Source organism: Clytia hemisphaerica, unplaced genomic scaffold, assembly GCF_902728285.1.
Source record: "Clytia hemisphaerica strain Z4C2 unplaced genomic scaffold, Clytia hemisphaerica genome assembly, whole genome shotgun sequence".
Lineage (NCBI taxonomy): Eukaryota > Metazoa > Cnidaria > Hydrozoa > Leptothecata > Clytiidae > Clytia > Clytia hemisphaerica.
Window position 1 is genome coordinate 622507 of NW_027103432.1, and position 20321 is coordinate 642827.

Consider the following 20321-nt stretch of genomic DNA (forward strand, 5'->3'; position numbering starts at 1 on the left):
CAGGCACCAAATTGACGCTGTTTTGACTTTTATGCTAGGGGGTGTAAAGTCATTATTTTTTTAAAACACCGGTGTGCCAGTGTTTCCTCTTATGTGAATCACATGTTCAAACAGTAAACAATCAAACATTCAATCAGAACAAAAGAAAACATAAACTTAATTTAAGTTATGCTGAAAATGAGTCTTCGCATCAAAACAGTGCATAGAGGAAAGATTAGATTAACTTTGATTTTTTGGATACCGGACTTTTGATTTTGATTTCATCCTAAGATGAATTTTGGAAGGTTTTTCTAATAGTAATTTCTAACTATAATTTTGTAAAATTTTCCTACTTTTATTATTCGATTGTATATTGTATGTATCTTTGCGTATTCTCTCTTGCCAGTTTTAGATCTTTAAATTAATATGATCAAAAGACTTCTATTCAGCAAAGCGACCTTAGGAATTTTATTATGTAGTTGTGCGTTACTTGGCCTGGCATACTTCCAACCGGACGTCCGAGATTCGATACAAAATTTACAAAAGAGATTATGGATGGGATCGTAAGAATTTTTCTGATATTTTAAGTCATTTTCAGATTTTCTTTGGGTCGTGAAAAAGGTTTAAACTGAAAGTACATTTTGAGACATGTTAAATTTCTAAAGTCAACTTTTTTTAAAAATATCTCCTTCTTGTAGAGCTTAAAACTAAGAAAGATTGAAATCAAGAATGGTCTAAAGCGTAGAAAATAATTCTGCCCCATGGAAGGGTCATCCTTTTTATTATTTGATAACTAATCTTTGACCTACTAAATAATATTGTATTTGTGACCTTTCTAACAGAACAGTCAAGACGAAGCTTCATTTGCGTGACACCATTTTCAAGCATGCTGCCGTGGCAACTGACAACAAGAAATGCAGTAAAATCGGAAGCCAGATACTTAAAGATGGTGGATCAGCTGTAGATAGTGCGATTGCTTCAATGTTATGTTTAGGTATTGATATGGTTTTTTCTCCCACTACAACACCTGTCTCAGCCGCCTTTACCTTTCGCTGGCTGTTGCCGTTCAGTTAGCTCTACACGTTTTTTTTTTTATAAGAACGTCAAAAATTTTCGAAGCCTTCGGATATTCTTAGTTTTTTGGAATTAAAGCCTAAAAATGTTCTTAAAATGTTCTTATTTTCAGCATTTTTTGAGCATTTTGATGTAATTTCTTAAGAAAATGCATGTTTTTAAGTCTCCAAAGCCTTAGAATGTTCTTAGAATGTTCTTAAATTTTTGGGCCTCGAAGCCTTATGTTCTTATATAGTTTGTTCTTATAAAAAAAAAACGTGTAGTTTAGACGCCTCACCTTTCGCCCTGCCTATTCTAATTGTAAGAGTAGGCACAAAGTGGACAGTTAACATCTTTGCTAGAAAAGGGTTGAAAGAAGACATTGCATTGACGTCAAAAGCCAACTTTCTGCCCACTTTAAATCACAATTTGAATAGACAGGGCGAAAAGTGGGCCGTCTAAACTTAGAGCTTACGCTCTAAAATGCCTTTTTACCGGTCTTCCATTAACATGTCGTAAATCAGAACTAAAGTACCTCTTTTGCAACGAAAATGTCTGAAGTCTAAGAATAGTTGTCCACGAAGGCTAAGAGCTCTCAAATGGTGCAAAAATTATTCCTTCAGTTTTTTAAATTGAACCCTAATAACAACCTCAAGTTATCTTTTTCCCATTACAGGTGTGATGAACCCACACAGTACAGGGATCGGTGGTGGAGGTTTCATGCTTATTTACATGAAAGAGAAAGAAGAAGCACGTGTTATTGACTTTCGTGAAAGTGCTCCTTCAAAAGCTCATGAAAATCTGTTCAAAGGAAATCCAGAAAACGGCATTAGAGGTGAGTCTTTTGTCTTATAAATCTTCATTTTAGAAACGATCTCACTTACTACCGAACGGGAACACAGTGTTACACCATGGCAGTACCTTTACGGCCAATCACAATTTTAGCTTCTCAAATCTAAAATCAGCCTCTCAGATTTGGAATTCGGCTTCTCAGATTATAATTTCAACTTCTCAGTTTTATGCTATCTTTTTACTATTAAAGTTTATCTTCTTCAAAAATTAAGAATTGATTATTCTGCTTCTCAAATCATCTTTTCAGCTTCTCAGATCATCTTTTTAGCTTCTCAGATCATCTTTTTAGCGTCTCAGATTAACTTTATAACTTCTCAAATTGAATAACTGTGTTCTAAATCAAGTTGATGCCTGAGTTAATGCTATTGGGAATAAATATAAGCTGAACAGCTGATTTGAGAAGCTGAAAGGCTGAGAGTAAAAATTTGAAAAGTAGAATCGATGATTGGCCAAAAAATACCTCCCATAGCATGTTACACTCTTTCTGCTTTATAAGTTTACAGGGAACATTTGGGCTTGGACCCATTATGCTTTCCATTTTTAGCCTTTAATTATGCTTATTCATATGTTTAGAAAGTTTTTTTCAAAACGTCCTCAAATTTTAGCTAATTTTCATTTTACCTTTACTTTTTACGATATAACAGATCATATTCTTACGTTTTATATCAAAGAACATTGGGATTCCGAACATTCTTTAAACGTGTTAAAGTCAAAATATTCGTTTTCTACCTCCCTGTCTCATTGGTCCGAATGTCAAAACAAAAATTTGAATGATGGATTTTCCCAGCGTCGAGCTCTTCTCAACCAGTAAAAAAGTATCAACCCAACGGCGTACGTTCAACATACATATTACATTTTGGAAAAATATTTTATGTGAACTGGATCAAAAAAGATTGTTTTTTCTTTTTATACCAGGTGGATTATCTGTGGGAATTCCCGGTGAATTACGAGGTATGCAATATGCCCATGAGTTGTATGGAAAACTACCATGGAAAAAGTTGTTTCAACCTGCCATCAAACTATGCAATGAAGGATATAAGATCACTGAATCATTGGGAATTGCTCTAGATAAATGGAAAGATGATGTGATAAATGAGAGTTGTCTCAGGTAAGGTTTCCTACATGGCGAAGTGACGTCACAATACAACATCTTTTAATATTTTCAGACAAATTGAGCCCCCACCAAGTCGCTACACGCTTCCTAAGCCTGTAGATTCAGAATGTCATTATTTACTCCTCGTTTTTTCTTTTTCATTCTCTTCGAGTTAAGTTTATTGATTTCATTGGCGGTTAGATTATGTAATACAAAGTTGACTCGATGAACACCCACTTTAGCCCTTTCTTTGAATAAGATGGTCAGGGGCTTCCCTTATATACATGCTGCAATCCTCACTACAAGAATATGATACTATGATCTTCAGCAACCCTTATTTCGGCTTCATCTAACGTTACGTGGACGTTAGATGGACTATGAAACAGCATTGTTATAATTATCCGCCGGATATATAAAGATCTTTGCTATCTGTTGCCTAAAGTCGAAATACGCAATTTCCATTGCTATTTAATAATGGGAAATCTTTTTAATTTTCAGAAACCAGTACATTCAAAAGGGTAAAGCATTAAAAGCAGGAGACACAGTGTACAACAAAGCGCTTGGGAAAACACTATCCATCTTGGCTGAAGCAGGAAATGCAGATCCTTTTTATAACGGTGAATTGACCTCAACTATCGTGAAAGAAATCAAAGCTCAAGGTGGTATAATCTCAAAGAAAGATTTGAAAAATTATGAAGCCATCTCAAGAGAACCTCTGGTTACTAAGCTAGGAGAAGATACGGTTGTGACGTCACCACCACCTGCTAGTGGACCCATTTTGGCATACATACTAAATATTCTGAAAGGTATGCACTTCCTGTTGTTAGTGTGGAGATGAAAGGATATTCAAGAGTCTCTTTTTTCAACAAGCACGAAACCGCTATCTTGTTCAAATTCTATCAAAAGTTAGTCTCAGCTGCATATTATACTGTATCGAGACCGACTTCAGTTCGTCTCTTTCACCCGCTCATTACTCGCTGTCATGTTTCGACGATCTTCTAACGTTTTTCTTAAATTGGCACGATGTTAAATGGACGCAACAAAGCTGCCACCTCGAATGCATAACCTATGGTATCTTTCTTCTTTCAGGATATAAAATGGACGAAAGTGATTACGTCAAAGACCCTTCACTGATCTATCATCGTTTTATTGAAGCGTTCAAATTCGCGTACGCGCGGCGAACAGAGCTAGCCGATCCAGACCACGCCGAAGGGATTGATGATATCGTGTTAGAACTAATGAACACTACATATGCCGAGTCAACTCGACAAAAAATTGATGACGAACGTACGCATAAGCCGAGTTATTACGAGGTGAAGAACTCGGATAAAGTGACGACGGGTACAACTCATTTAGTTGTGATCGGGCCACACGGAGATGCAGTGACTGTCATGAGTACCGTTAACGGATAGTAAGTTACATATTACCTATAAATTACCTATATACTATTGTTGAATGAAGACCTATATACTATTGTCCAATGAAGTTAATGTGCTTTGTATTCGACAATAGTACATATATGCTTCCGATTCCGATTGGTCAAGCACTCTTCTGATGAATGAGAGTTCAACTCAACAAGAAGTTAAATTACCTATATTTTATTGACTGACTTTTTCGAGCAACACTTTTGTAGTATTTTTCTTCGAACTTTTAGATTTAATTCATTAATTTTTTTAACAACAATTATTTCTGGTAGTGGTGGGGTAATTTTATGACACAAACCTTCATACCTAAGATAGGCTTAATAGTCATAGCCTTTCTGCCCGGGGGTTTCTTTTCTTAACATTTTCCAAAAGTAGGGGGCATAAGAAAACAATGGAAACACACGGAGTATATCAAAAAGGTTTTTGAAAAAATTTCCAAGGGAAGAACTTTCTACTTTTAAAACCAAAAGTTTTCTGTCATCTTTTTAGTTTTAACATTTGCAAGTTTCACATGCTGGATGACCCAGGAGAAAACTGTGGTTTTTTTTTAATTTTCTTATCATATTTTTCTCTTTTATTCTATTTAACAGTTTGGGTGCGAAATTCCGTTCATGTAAACTAGGCTTTATTTACAACAACGAGATGGATGACTTCAGCACACCAGGCTTGGCGAACGAGTTTGGTCTTCCACCTTCAGAAGTCAATTTTATCCAACCCAACAAACGGCCACTATCGAGTTCTGCACCTACATTGATCCTAGATAAAGAATTCAATGTCAAATTAGCGATCGGTGGTTCAGGAGGATCCATCATCACCACAGCTGTTGCCCAGGTAACTGCCGCAGCGGAATCGTTCTATTTTCAGTACCTTTTATCTTGAACAAAACATTGTATTCCTTGGCCAAAGTTGTGTGTTGATAAATATTAACACCCCTGTGTCACAGACCAACTGGGACACCAGCCCCACTCAAGATTTGGCCAAAACTTCGTCCCCGTTGGAAAAAATGTCGTACATTTTCAACCCGACTGGGAAATTGACTTTGACTTCATAAAGGGAATAAAGTTCACTTTTGATACAATTCAAAAAACTTTTTACAAGCAAACCAGGTTTCAAAACAACAATTTTAATTATTTTTTTTTGAAGCAAGTGCGTTAAAAGTCTATGTAATAATGAGAAACATGACATAAACATTTGGAGATGACGTAATCTTTTAAGATACCCGAGAGTTGGGCTAAAACTCATCAGATAACATCCAAATAAAAACTTTTCCCATTTCTCAGGTGATAATGAACAATTTATGGTTTGGAATGAGTATCCGTGATGCCATCCAACAGCCTCGTATTCATGCACAATGGGTACCTGACAACGTGTTCGCGGAAACGAGGATGCCTAATGAGACGGTCAACACTCTGCAAAAGAAAGGACATAATGTAAGTTAATAGTTTAACGTTTTTGTGTCTCATTAGACTGTAAGACAGTCGTTTTTTCGTACTCACAAATCGGGAAATAAGTCGAATAATAATAATAGTAAGAAAAAAGCCGTGAGTTCAGTTTGGAATTAAATAACGACGCTAAGCGAACGTAGAGGGCGTAAGGCGAGCGTTAGCTGCAGTGTCATAGACGACTATTTTAATAGTCTAGTGTCTCATTGACATTCATTTGGTTTGGTGTTTTTGATTTTCTCTTGGACGAAAAAGATAACGATTAAAAGTAATTAATACTTTGTTAGAGAGATTTGAAATTAGACCTCAAAATAATAACTAAAATCTACGGTGGAGAGAAAAAGGCTGTAACTTTTGATAGAATTCGAATGAAACGACGTTTTTGCGCTTGTTGAAAAGATAATGAGGGTGGAATATTTTCAAAACAGAAAAAAAAAATAGAAAAATGAAGATAAGATGAAAAATGAAGCAGAAATATTAGAAAATTAGAAAATCTTCAAAAAATACAGCTTAAAATTTCTGACTGGTTGACTACTTTATAAAGAGGGTTTTTCTGTCATTTTTTCATGATATTTTAGTTATAGGTCAATCAGTGCGATATACTTTGGGTTATATCTTTCAATTGAATTAATATTTTTGAATAATTTTTTCACAGTGACAAATTTTAAGTTCAATTAATTACAGCACAGTTCGCGAAGTTGATTTTTTTCTCTTCATTTTTCATCTTCATATTCGAAATTTATTTGGTTTCTTTCTATTTGGTAATATTCCGCTCTTGATTATCTTTTCAATGTGCACATAACCACTATACTAGTTCGAATTCTATCAAAAGATACAGCAATCTTTGTCTCCGCTGCACAGGCTTTGTGTATCATTTGTATATTTTCATCCCTCGATAGATGACAGTAACAGATGGAAGCCATGCGGTCGTACAAGCCATTACACGTGTTTCAAAACAATGGAAACGAATCTGTCAAAAAAGCAAAATCGCTGGAAGTGCTTTCAAAACGTTCTGTAGAAACTATTTGAAAAATCAAGTTGGATTTTTCGCTGAATCAGATTATCGAAAGGGTGGTGAACCAGATGGTTTCTAACGGCAACCAGACAGTGTTGCTAAGCAACTGCAGTTTGTTTCCTGGAAGCTCTGGAAACTATATTGTCACCGAGGGGATTTTACAACGATTTGATGATTAGGGTAAAAATAAAATATATAGTATAAAATAAAATAAAATAAAAAATTTATAATGTTATTATTACCTACCCATTCTTATCTACACAATAGACAGCTCCAGGTTAGGAGTTCTACGCTCTCGATCGAAATGAAAGAGGATATGACGTAGGAGACTTTTTAGAATGTTCGGAGCACAAATTTTCGGGCTCTAATTTTGTTCTCGGAAATAGCGATTTTGCCACAGCTTTTAACAGCCAGGAGCTTAAAACACTCAGTCACGTAGCTCAAGTCGTCTATATGGATAAATGCATCATCTAGTGCCTACTACAGGGCCATCGCCACCGGGGAGACATGCCCTCCCCCTGCCCCACTTTCAATTTCATGGCGTAGGCCCTGTACTAGCATTATGCTCGGTTCCTTATTGTTAAAAGCGCATCAAAGTGCAACTCACTAAGAAACATACCGTATTACTTCGAATAAACGCCCCCTCGAATAAACGCCCCTCCTAAAAGGAAAATTATTTAATAAACGCCCCCCTCAAATAAACAGCCCTTCCCCCTTCCCCTCTAGGGAAGGGGCGTTTATTAGAAACTTGTGATTTTAATACTTTAATTGTATCAGTGTTGATTGGGTTTGAAAAGGAAGATTTTAGTCATTTAGACCAGCGTCCAAGATTCAGAAAAGGCCTTAAAATGGTTTTCGTAGGGAACCCCTTAGATCAGGGCAAATTTTTGATATTATGCTTCTAATAGGGTGTAGAATTGACAAAAAAATTTGCCCTTCGAATCTCCTGCAGTTTTTGAGTGAGACAACAGATTCAGTGTGGAAAGTAAATAAAAAAATGGGGTAGTTGTTAAGTTTCGACCACCTGGGGCCGAGAAATGGCATTTTTAAGGCGAAAAATCGACGTTTTTGGCCTTTTCCGATGACGTCAGCATTTTTCTGGGAGCATTTTCAGAAAAAATCATTCCCACAGCTGGATAGCCCTGAATTAGTAGTATCCGAAAATGGTATGGGTTGTTCAGAGGAATGTAAAGAGATGGAAAAACACAGATTTGTATAAAGCCCGAAGGGCTAGATTTGCGGCCTTTATCGAAAAGTGAAGCAAGTTTTGGTAGGATTTCCTACTATACTAAAGAAATCACGTGACAACAAGCAATTTCGCTGGTTTGAGAGATGCGAAATAGCGTTTGCCGCCTAATTTTTTTATCTCGCGCTCTGAAAACAATTAAAATTTAAAACGAAATTTAAAAAGTCAAATGTTTGCTTCACTTTTTTTTGCTGGAGAAAGCTTAAAGTTGCCTATCTAGCCCTTCGGGCTTTACAGATATCTGTGTGGAAAAACAGCTTCTCCAGGGGAATAAGGCGGCGGTTCGTCGAGGTCAAAACTCTTCAAAACGCCCCCGGCGTTTATTCGAAGTCATACGGTATCCACATTTCCAGTTTATATTTTAAATTTTCGTTTATTCGCGTGACATTACTACAATAGAATTTCAGCACTTGTCCTGATCAATAAGAAGCTTCGCGGATTTTTGCAACATTCAATGTTTTTTAATGCACGACACCCTTAGGGCTTTATAAATCTTTGAATCACCTTCTTAACCCTATTTTTATCAGGGGGTTCCCACCACCCTGCCGCTCTTTTGCTAATAGGCTCTTATAGGCATCCAATTAACTTCAAACTTTGATAGGATTTAGGTATCATTAATAAATTATAAAAGATATATTTTTTTTAAATCAACAAATGATGACGATGACCTTTATATTGGCCTTTTAGATCTTCTCGTTAAAATCGCGATTAAAAGATAGTTTTGATAGTTGGGACAGAGTTAAATGACATCTTCCATTGACGAGCCGCCCTCACTTATCCTGAAAAGATCTCTATCATTTAACTCTGTCCCAACTATCAAAACTATCTTTTAATCGCGATTTTAACGAGAAGATCTAAAAGGACAATATAAAGGTCAAGACCACAGATATCTAAGCCCGAAGGGCTAGATAGGCAACTTTAAGCTTTCTCCAGCAAAAAAAAGTGCAGCAAAAATTTGACTTTTTAAATTTCGTGCCGATGGATAGGATCTAGCATTTTAATTGTTTTCGGAGCGCGAGATCAAAAAACGTAGGCGGCAAACGCTATTTCACATCTCTCAAACCGGTGAAGTTGCATATTTTAGTCACGTGACTCTGGTAGGAAATCCTTCCAAAGATGAGCTTCACTTTTTAATAAAAGCCGCAAATCTAGCCCTTCGGGCTTTACAGATATCTGTGGTCAAGACTCAAAAATTGATCCAAGACTAGGGAAAATAAAAAATTCGCCAAAATCTCTTCCCGCCAAATTTAAATTTATACTTTTAGGCCATTAGCCAAAATTAATTCTCGCCAAATTTAAATTTATTTCACACTAGTCTCTATTTCTCTAGCCCAGGGTCCACTTAAAGCTTTTTCTATAGACTGGGTGGCGCGATTAAGTGGCCCGGTAGTATATGGTAATAGTAGTGAGGTTAAGTATACCGGGATAATCACGACGACGGACGAAAAATGTAATGGGCTAGTGGAAATACAAAATTTGATTGGTTGAAACTCACTAGCCTGTTAAATTATCGTCCGTCGTCGTGATTTTGCCGATTTACTTAACCTCACTAGTGAGGTTAAGTAAATCGGTAAAATCACGACGACGAACGAAAATTTAACAGGCTAGTGAGTTTCAACCAATCAAATTTCGTATTTCCACTAGCCCATTACATTTTTCGTCCGTCGTCGTGATTATCCCGGTATACTTAACCTCACTAATATGCTTTTGCAGAGGAATGTAAAGAGATGGAAAAACAGCTTTTCTGATTACTCAAAGTTCAACGATCACTTCTATTGAAAATTCTATTGTAAAAAGTTGATTAGGTCATTAAATGAAAGTCCAGAAAAGACGGCTCGCCATACAAATCGGACGGTTTCTACATGATTTTTTGATTTTTTTTTTCCTTTTTTGCCGATTACTAGTTCAATTTTTAAGAATAAGGAGCAATATTTTTACCAATGTATAACAAAAGAAATTCTTAACGCAATGATATTAAATTGGTTCTTGTAAAACTGTCAGAAGCCGAGTAAAATCAAGATGAAGTTATAATTTTCTCGAGCTCTAGCCCTCCATATTATGGTGCGGTCATGATGCGGTTATATCAGTAGAATCGCTAGGAAATTCTGAGCAAGAAGATATAGGTACCTTTTCGTATAGGAGAGGTGTACCCAAAATATAAGCCCTAAAAGTTTGCGCATAATCATGCTTGAAACAAAAGAATTTTGTCACAACACGTTAATTATGCAGATTTTTTATAGCGACAACAAAAGAAACCTATTTACTCGACATAAACTCCCTTAAGGGCAAGAGACCTGGTATATGACGAGCCGTTTTTCCATTGTTTTCAAGAAGCTGTTTTTCCATCTCTTTACATTCCTCTGGCTTTTGCCTAGGCGTTTAAAATCTGAAAAAATTATCAATCCAATTTCCCTAAATAAGAAAATCTGATTTTTACGACCAAAAAAGTTTTTCCAAAAGAAAAAAACTGCTTCTGCCACAAAAGAGCCTTGCCCTCTATCTTCATGCAAAAAAATCAGAAAAAACTAACGAAGCCATTTCACAAAGTCCAAAAAAACCCATTTTTGGGCACTTTTTGGGAATCACCATTTAGCATCACAAAAAATCAGAAAAAACTAATGAGCCAATCCCGAGAAAAACTGGTAACAGACGAACGTCCAAAAAATCAATGTTCAATGCATTATGTATAGGCTTCCCCGCTCAATATTTCTAACTCACGACTCAAAATTCTTAAATAAAGACAGGGATTCAAACAACAACATTATTTTTGGATTTTTCTGTGTATTTCAAGGCAAGGATGGTGACTAGTTTCTGTCTAGATGATACCAATCTGAAAAATAAAACAGACAGAAAATTGAGTTATGTGTTGAAAAGCTTAATTACCAAATTGAATAGTAAGTAATGACCTCATGAATGGATAATAAATTCAAATACTTATTAGAATCTTCGCATAGGACAATTAATTAGATTTTAATATATTAAAACAATAAGAAAAATAAAAAGATTTGCTATTCTTGAGCTTGCAATGTAAGTAAGCCCTTTAATATTTTCCAAAATTTCAGGTCCAGAAAGTTTTTAAGTAAAGTTCAGTTTACTCGGTGGAAAAATTTTCAAACTAAAAATAACTCACTTTGTTGGCAACATCCAATGCATCGTAATCAGTGGCCAATCGTACGTATGCTTTCTTCATTCCATCGGGTCTATAAAATCATAAAATTAGTTTAACCAAAAACTTCCCTAATACCGGTCAAAAGTGTTCTTTGGATACCTGGCTTTGGATATGCCTGGCTTTCTTTCAACAAATTTAGTGGGAACCACAGTATGGCCTAAACTTTTCCGGGCCATTTAATAATATTAAAGTTGAAGAATTGCCAGCATACATTACTTTGCTAGAATCATTTATTTATGTTGGAGTTATTAGTTTAAAGACCGCCACATTCTCCCATGACTAATTGGCCTTAGCATGTTTAGGCCATACAGAGGGTTGTTTTTGTACTTGGAAAGTCCCAAACATGACCAAGCTAATTTGCCCCTTGTTCCGAATGATATTTGGAACATTCTTTTGGCTCAAAATCAACGATACTTGTATTTATTGATCAATTATTTTGCCTTCAAACCTAGCCCGGAACAGGGGCAGACCAGATATTATATTACTATATCCTGGTGGTAGTGTCTTTCAGCTTCAGTCATATTTCGATATTCTTAGCTCTGTATCAACTACTTCTTCTTGCAGCCCTGTTTTAGCTTTAATTGTTTTCATTTTATAAGGTATTTTAGGGGCAACGTCCATTTTCAAAGTTGCAACGCGTAACGGGAAAAGACCGTTACTTTCAAAACATACCTATCCACCTTCTTAGGCGGTCATCGAAAAAATGCTCTGTTCGCGTCGCAACAGGTATTAAAAATGCATGCGGACGGACGGTCAAAAAAAAATCCCGGGTTTTTTTTATTCACACCAGTAACTCAGGGGCGGGTGGTAACGCGAGCAAAACAATTTTTCGATGGTCGTCAGAGCAATTGAGAAAAAAGCTATACTTTAAAAGAACAAATTGCTTTTCCCAGATTTTTTTCAGAATCGCCGCACCAGAAAATCAGCGGAAGATTTGATGCGGGCGGGTGACGCGAATAGAACAATTTTTCGATGACCGCCTTAACCCTTTAACTGCCCGTCGTTTTTTTAAGGTACGACCTATTTGCCGCGGGAAAAAAAAAGGTTCGACCTATTTGCCACGGGAAAAAAAGAAGGTTCGACCTATTTGCCAGATGTCGGCATTTGCCGACATGGTCAAAAGGTAGCGATTTTGACTTCATTTTCTGAATAATATATGAAGTATCAGCCAAGGACTATAATTTTGAGTTGAACATTGTTGAATAGTTATTTTTCAACATAGAAAAGCTTTTAACTAAGATCTTTTTTCATTTCAAACCATCTAATACAAAATCTTTGTAGAAGAGTTAAATTTTTGGGCAAAGGAATGGAAAGTGCCGATGTCGGCAAATCCCGACATGGGCAAAGAAATCGAAAATGCTCATGTCGGCATATGCCGACATGGGCAGTTAAAGGGTTAATGGTCTTCATAATTTAACCAAAATCTTACTGAAGCTTCCATTCCTGCTAAAATCAAAACAAACAGCCCGCTAAAAATGTTGCCATTTCTGGAGGTTTACAACGGCCGAATTCACAATTGTTAAACAGCCTTGGTTTTTAAAACTCTGAGGCAAAAATGTTATACTCTGAAACAACCCCTAAAATTGCTCAGGGAAAGGATTTTGGATAGCGTGCTAAGGGGCCGTCGACATTCAACTTTCGAATTTTTTAACGGCATTTGGCCGTCAAATTCTCTAAAGTTAAAAAATTGTCAAAAATCGATGAAACTCTAAGTTTTATCCTTCACTTTCATCGTTGTTTCGTCAGCCATCTTTAATATCGCTACGGCTTCGCTCAGTTTACATTTTAAAAATAACGGAGATAATTTCTAAACTTTTTTCCGAAAGTTGGGCGAATTAATTATCTCCGTAATCATACTCAAAAGAATAGCGGCATTTCAAAGAAAAAAAGACCGACCGTCTGCAAAATTCAAGGGCCGCGCGGACCGTCTAAACAAAAGGAACACGAGACATAAACATCGGGTTGTGTGTTTTGGTTAAAATTATTCTAAAAAATAGCGAAGTGAATACTTAATATAGTGAATACTAGGTATGAAACTTTAGCAGATCTTAGTAGTTGATAAAAGGAGGAAAAGAAATATGGAAAGTAACATTTGTATGGAATAAACGTCTCAAAAATCAATATTTTCTGGTGAAAAGAATTGATATGGTGAGTTGACCCCTAAAGAGATTTTGACATTCCCTTAACGGCCAAATGCCGTTAAAAAATTTGAAAGTCAAATGTCAACGGCCCCTAAAGGAAAAAGTAAATAAGTGAGCGCTACGATAAAGGGTCTTTCATTTTTTCTATTGAATTTTTAATGGAATTTCGTTTTGGTCATCAATACCACAGCTTACTCTCAACATTCCGATATACCTACCTACTACAGTCTGGGAAATCCAGATGTAATTACACGCTTATCGAAATTGTTCTGAAACGGGCGGTAAGCTGCAAGCGTGCAATTGCACCCTTTATTATTCTGACACGCAATTCCTTCCGAAAACTCTGTTGAATTTCAAAAGCCTAGGGCAGTTTTACTCAAAATTTATCGTAGAAGATTCCGTCAATATCATGATAATTTATGTTAGTATATTATGTATGGTACACACACATTTTACACTATCAATCCATTGATTTGGCATGGACAAGTAGTACAAAGTATCATTATTGGTACTGTTATAAAGGGCAAAAAACCTTTTGATTTGTATCATTATTACCTGATAAGAGTATTGACTTTAGCAACGTGGATATCGTATAATTTCTTGACAGCAAGCTTGATTTGTGGTTTGCTAGCTCTAGTATCAACAATAAAGACCAGAGTATTGTTCTCTTCAATTTTTTTCATAGCAGATTCAGTGGTCAATGGGTGCTTAATGATAGCAAATTGATCTAATCTGGTGGTCTTGGGTGCAGATTTCCGTGGGTATAATCCAGTTCTTGGCAAACTCAAGGTCTTTGGTCGATGAAATTGGACTGCAGTTCTGACTTTTCTTTCCTTGGTCACCTTACGTCCTTTGGTGACAGCCTTTTTGGCTTTCAAAGCCTTTGCCTTGTCTTTTCCACCTAAATATATTCAAAGAGAAAAAACAAAATATTAATGGTGGTGCTCCCTCAGCACATAAAAAGTAATTCTTTAAATCATAGCCTATCCAAAAACAAATTCATTACTTCTAAAATCTGTTATCCATACAACAATTTCATATTGTGATATCAACCGTCAATAATAAAAACATTGGAGTGCCTTACCCTGCTTTGGCTTAGCCATCTTGCCTTCACTGATTCTCAAAAAGAAACGTGAAAGTTCAGCGAGGACATTAATACGGTACCAAATTGTTGACTAAACTCTATTTATTTTCTCCGAATTACTACTCTAAACCAAATTTTAGTTTGAACGCCAACAATAGTACACTTTCGATTAGCAAATTAGATTTTCAAAACTTTTTGAGCTAAATTATCTCACTATTTCAGACTAAAGCATCACATTTTGATGCATTTTTCTCTTATATGAAGTTAAAATAAACTCTCAATTGACTATAGTCACAAAATTGAAAAGATAAGTAAGAGTTGAAAAACATAAGTAATAAAGCAAAGTCGATGTTTAAAATTCAAATCATCGCGCGGAAGATGTGGGAAATCACCAAGCGACGTTTCATTTTTCAGCTTCGACTGTTCGACTGTTCAACTCGGTGCAGTATTTTTCCTGTTTACTTTTTAACTATTTTTAAGTTTTATCTATTTTTCTATCGAATTCTAGCGTTTAATAATAAGTTTATCAAATTTTTTGACACTTCTTCCTGTGGTACATAATTCTACCGTAGCTAGTTCATTTTCAGATTGATTTTAGATACAGATTGGCTGCTGGGTGTCGGTCTGGGAGGCATCAGTGGGGTTTTGGGATCTTTGTTGTGACTTGGGGTTTGGGTTGGCTGGCTCCGCAGTTTGCTGTGGCGTATGAGCCTGGGTTGACTGACTGCATGGCTTGCCGGTTTCATGTCTCACCTTAAAATATCTGAGTTATTAAACGTTATTATTAAGTTTATTAAAAGTTTTTAGAATATGGGGATACCGTGTAAGTTGGTCTAATGCCGACATCCCTCATCTAATTACGATACTCTTTTCAGAGAAAGGAAAAATAGGGATATAGTCAGTTCCATCAATATGCCAAAAACATTTTGTTCAACCACCTTCACTTCAAGATATAGGCGGCCACCATAGAATGAACTTCCTTTTATCCAGACGATGTCAAACGAACGACTTCGAACAAAAATCACAATCGAATTAATCAAATGTAATTGAACGCGATCGGATAATTGCAATTCAATTGTCGAATCTCAATCGAATGGCCGATTCCTGGGTAAAATTCGATTGTGTGTTCGATATTGCTTTTGAGTAAGGTTAGATTGGTTCGATTGATTGTCAATTACATTCGATTAATCTGGATTAATATTCGATTTCGTTCGATTACAATTATGTTCGATGAGTTTGATTGCGATTGAATTAAATTGGATCACTCCGTTAGAGCTTTCCAGCGTGTGCAGCCGAGTACTTAAGTACCGTGCCGTACGAAAGCGAATAAAATCTAATGCAATTGAATCAAGCGAATGTAATCAAACATAATCGAATACAATAGAACGTAATCAAAGCAATCGAACGGCAAATCCTGGGTAATATTCGATTGTGATTCGATTGGGAAGTTGATCTTTTCAAGGTTGGCTTGGCTCAAATTATTTCATCTATGGCTCAAACGATAAAGCGCTTTCGCAGCATTAATCTTTGTTACTCATTTTGGTGTGACTAACTGCTAAGGGGGTAGGAGAATCAAAATAACTTGGGTGCCAATTTTTTTGGACACTTTGGTGTGATTTTTCGACAAAAATGATGGTATCAGGTAAAAATTAAAGGGTCAAAAATGAATGAACATTTTAGCTTGAGAAAATAGAGACCTTCTGTATATTTTTGGAAAGCTCTCAAAAAATTAAGATTGGAGATATATTGCGAGTATAGGTGATTTCTGTACCTACTCCTAATAACCCTTTAAGAAACAGTGTTTTTCAGCCAGAAACAGCTATTTTGTCCAGTTTTTGTGCTTTTTGAAGCGGCCTGAGACCATCATATTTGTCTGAAAATCACACCAAAGTGTCCAAAAAAAATTGGCGCTCAAGTTATTTTGATTCTCCTACCCCTTAGCTTTCCAAAAATGTATAACAAGTTCTTTGACTAAAAAAATTGAGTGACCTCAAAAAAACGAACAAATTTCCGACTGCTAGGAGGTCAGAATCACTTGAAAAAGTTGTTTTCCTCTCTGACCAATAAATAAAGAAGTAAAGTTTCAATCAGTTATTCCAACCTTCCATATCCTATCATTCATGTTTCTAAACAGGTGTCGGAGAATTCGAAGAGAGATGTTCGTTTAGACCAACTTAAGAGCCACATTCTCTAAGAACCAGGTGGTTTTGGACAATTTTGTTAGTATGAAATTTTGTTTGCCTTCATTTTTGGATATTTGGTAGACAATGGTGAAAAACTCAGAATCCCAAAATTTTGGGTCCCAAAAATCCATAATGGCGGCTTGAGGGCTAGTTAAAATTTTGGACTTTTTTTGCCAAGTGTAAAAGTCTGATTTTGAGAGGAAATATTTCAAGTTGCAACTAAGGTCACATGGGTTTCTTTTGATTTTCTGAAAGTACTCACAGTAAAGTGTCAAAAAGTCCAAAAAAACCCATGTGACCTTAATCGCATTTTTCATAATGGCGTCCTAGATATGGAAAAAAACTCACTTTTTAACAAATTTAAGCCTCGATTATTCAGCATTCTAGGAATTTTATTTTTGGCAAAAAGTGTTCACTAACTAACAAAGATCAAATGTTGAAAATTTGAAGTATTTCACTCAACCTGGCTGGGCTCTACAGGCTCTACAAGAAGGTGCAAATCTCAAAAAGTGCGATATTTGCCTCGATTATTCAAGAGTTGCGACTAATGTTGGGAAAAACTGATAATTATTCCTGGTAGAGAAAGTTGCCTAGTTTCAGGAACAAAAATAATACCCATGTGATCTATAAGCAGATTTGAGAAAAATTAAGCCAAAAATGCCTGGGAAAGTATTGAAATATCAAAGATCCAGACCTAAAACCTGAAACAATCTTCTCATAGTAGGATCTGAATATTGGCTTAGATTGCTAGGACTTAGTCTTTATAGGGCTCTTTATTTCATAGAGTTAAGTCCAATTTGGATGAGTCCTGTGAGCTGATTAGAAGTGATTCTAACCCATGTTGTTGATTTTTTTCTAAAGTTTCCATGGTATACTGACAGATAATTGAAAATCAGATATTTACTGAACCCCAAAATTTCCATTTTGCCATCTACAAATACTAAGAAAACCTCATGTAGCCAAAAATCTACAAAATCTCAAGTTTAAAACAACCTTCAGTTACCCAGGAAACAGATACTGGTTTGTAAGACTTGTTACATTTAAGAGAAATCTTGAGAGATATTGGTGAGGTTCCTCAGAAAATCATTTCCAGCTATTCCTTTTGTTCAAATATTTGATTAAAGTCCCTGAAAATTTGCTATATCAACAACAGACCCCCCATAATTCCCGAAAATCCAGTTACTTTACAAGGGATTTACAGAGGCTACTGACAATTCCAGGCTTACACAGTGATTAGAAATTTGGATTTTTTTCATTCCTGGGGTGGAAAGTAATACTTTTCAATGATTTTCAAAACCTTAAAACGTTTTCTGGTGTAACCAGGGCCTTATTTTTGTCTCGCCAGCCTAGAAAATTCACACTTAAAAAAATTTTGGGATTCTGAGTTTTTCACTATTGTCTACCAAATATCCAAAAATGAAGGCAAACAAAATTTCATACTAACACCACCTACCTGGTTCTTAGAGAATGTGGCTCTTAAGGTAGGGTGTGTCAGAATCTTAGGGGTCCAACCCCCCCCCAGAAATTTGGGGGTACCTAAAAAAAAGCATTAAAAAAGCCATGTAACTGGAAGTATTCTTAAATTTAGGATTGTGTACCTGATATGTTTGTGGGTACCTGCATTTTCATTAGTGGGGGCGGGGGCTGTTGTTTTTGTATGAAGTATTTCCTTGAATACAGTAGCCCAATTTTCCAATTTTGAATTGAACCTTTTCACTGCTAAGACTTTATAACTTTGTCTGTCTTTCCCATTTCACCCAGTATGCTTCTTGTACACTGTACTTTAAATCACATCACAGTGAAGGAAAACAAGCCAGTCTCGCAAGGAGAAGAACATAATATTTTTTCGCTGACCAAATGGGTAACTCAAAGCTGGGGGCTACTTTAGAATTTTAAAAATGTTGGTGGTACTTACCAAAGTGATTGGGGGTATATACAGGCCATATTTTAGAAAGGCAAGGCAGCGTCTGTTAGTGGCCAAAAAAGGCACCTTTTCCAGTGTTTTTCCACTAAAAAGGCTGTTTTTACCAATATTTTAGTAATTTCAGGAGGGGCAGTGTCCGATAACCGGACGCTAAAAGGGCATAAAACATAGCCTGATATACCTAATTTTTTTGGGGGTACCTAAACCCTGGAGGACCCTAATAGAATACATTTCGCTAAATGCTCAGAGCACGACAACCTATATTATCCCTTACCTATCTTTCACTTTACCATGTTTCTTTTGACTTTATACTTGGTTTGCTATATGTAACTGAGTTTTCTTAAATGTCAATTTTATTTGTCCATCAATTTCGACCAACCAAATTATCGCACCGAGTGGGATTCAAAGACCTTCGGATTTGGAATTTATATCCTTTATTGTGACTCTCAAGTCCAACTCTGAACCTAACTAGTAATGGCCCAATACCCCCTGAATTACAGATTGACAAAGAGGAAAAGTTATTGAGAAAAAAATAGCTCATCACAAGCGTAAAGCCAAGTTTGTCAGAATTAGATGAGGGATGTTGACATTAGACCAACTTACCGTAGCTTTGTCCTCTCTGTTAGTTAGACTTTTTATACTCTTGTGAGAATATTTAAATACTATTAGGAATGTTACTGTCTTGAGTGATAGGAATTAAGACTCCATCAGTTATTTGTACCAAGTTTTAACTTTTATCACCATTTTTAAGGTATCATTGTACTAAAAGGCTCCACTATCTCTGTTTGTTAGATTCTACCAAACGAACTCATGAATTTTTAAAGTAACTCCTAAAAACAATGAAAAAAATAGTTTGTTTTGGTGATTCTCTTACCGAGGGTTGGATCGATGCTGGAAGTGCCTTTCACCCTTACACTCAAAAACTTCAAAGCTTGTTATCACAAAATTCTAATGCTAACGTCATAAATGCTGGTATAAGTGGTGAAACTATTTGTGTTGATATGATGAAAAGGCTACCTGGTGTTATGCATCAAGATGGTTCAGTTGATATACTGATCATACAAGGTGGTACAAATGACATTTTGCAAAAGCCAGAACTTGAACATTCAATTGACCTGTATGAAAAGTTCAAAGAGTTGATTTCAATCGCTGTTGATAAAGGTGTGAGTAAAATCTTAGTCTTGACCACTATGGAGGGTTTTTTTGTGGAATCAGATGAGGCTTCAATGAGTCAAGAAATTAGTGATAAGTTAAGGAGAGACTTCAATACCAAAATGACCAACAATGTGACTTCATTATCTACCAATACAACAGAAATTTGTTTATGTGATTTATCAAGCAAGCTTCCAATGTTTTCCTTGGATGAGAAAGATGTGAAATTGTATTGGGATGATTATCTACACCCTTCACCTCTTGGGTATGATAAAATGGGCGAAATTGTTTATGAAGAGTTGAAATCTTTAAGTTGGATTTAAAACAATTGGATGGAGCTTGACTGCTGTTTATAAGATAGTCATAAATAGTTTTTTTTTAGAATTTTGTATTTACACCATACATTTTTACATACATTTTATTCATTTTTATGTCATGATTTTTAAGATAGTTTTACCACCCTTCTGAATTTAGTGTATTTTTAAACTCAAAAGCTTTTTATATTGAGCCAAATAAGAAAATTTCAGTATTCCAGTCGATAGATACAGCTAATTCTAATCCATT

At 35.9% G+C, this 20321-nt stretch overlaps 3 protein-coding genes across 3 annotated transcripts; 2 read left to right on the top strand and 1 right to left on the bottom strand.

The window, feature by feature from the left end:
- The first annotated feature begins 338 nt into the window (after positions 1-338).
- LOC136798069 (glutathione hydrolase 1 proenzyme-like) lies at positions 339-7061 on the top strand. The gene is made up of 9 exons (XM_067054655.1): positions 339-542; positions 822-973; positions 1709-1867; positions 2800-2992; positions 3476-3783; positions 4067-4388; positions 4992-5232; positions 5682-5831; positions 6743-7061. Exons 1-9 carry the CDS (start codon positions 406-408, stop codon positions 6935-6937), a joined length of 1857 nt encoding a protein of 618 aa, XP_066910756.1. The 5' UTR covers positions 339-405; the 3' UTR covers positions 6938-7061.
- Positions 7062-10865: 3804 nt separating this feature from the next.
- Positions 10866-14606, bottom strand: LOC136798070 (large ribosomal subunit protein uL23-like). Its single transcript, XM_067054656.1, has 4 exons — positions 14499-14606; positions 13970-14315; positions 11235-11304; positions 10866-10934 (listed from the first exon to the last, which is right to left on the bottom strand). Exons 1-4 carry the CDS (start codon positions 14515-14517, stop codon positions 10920-10922), a joined length of 450 nt encoding a protein of 149 aa, XP_066910757.1. The 5' UTR covers positions 14518-14606; the 3' UTR covers positions 10866-10919.
- Positions 14607-19345: 4739 nt separating this feature from the next.
- LOC136798071 (uncharacterized) lies at positions 19346-20226 on the top strand. The gene has a single exon (XM_067054657.1). It carries the CDS (start codon positions 19445-19447, stop codon positions 20078-20080), a length of 636 nt encoding a protein of 211 aa, XP_066910758.1. The 5' UTR covers positions 19346-19444; the 3' UTR covers positions 20081-20226.
- Positions 20227-20321: the final 95 nt, after the last annotated feature.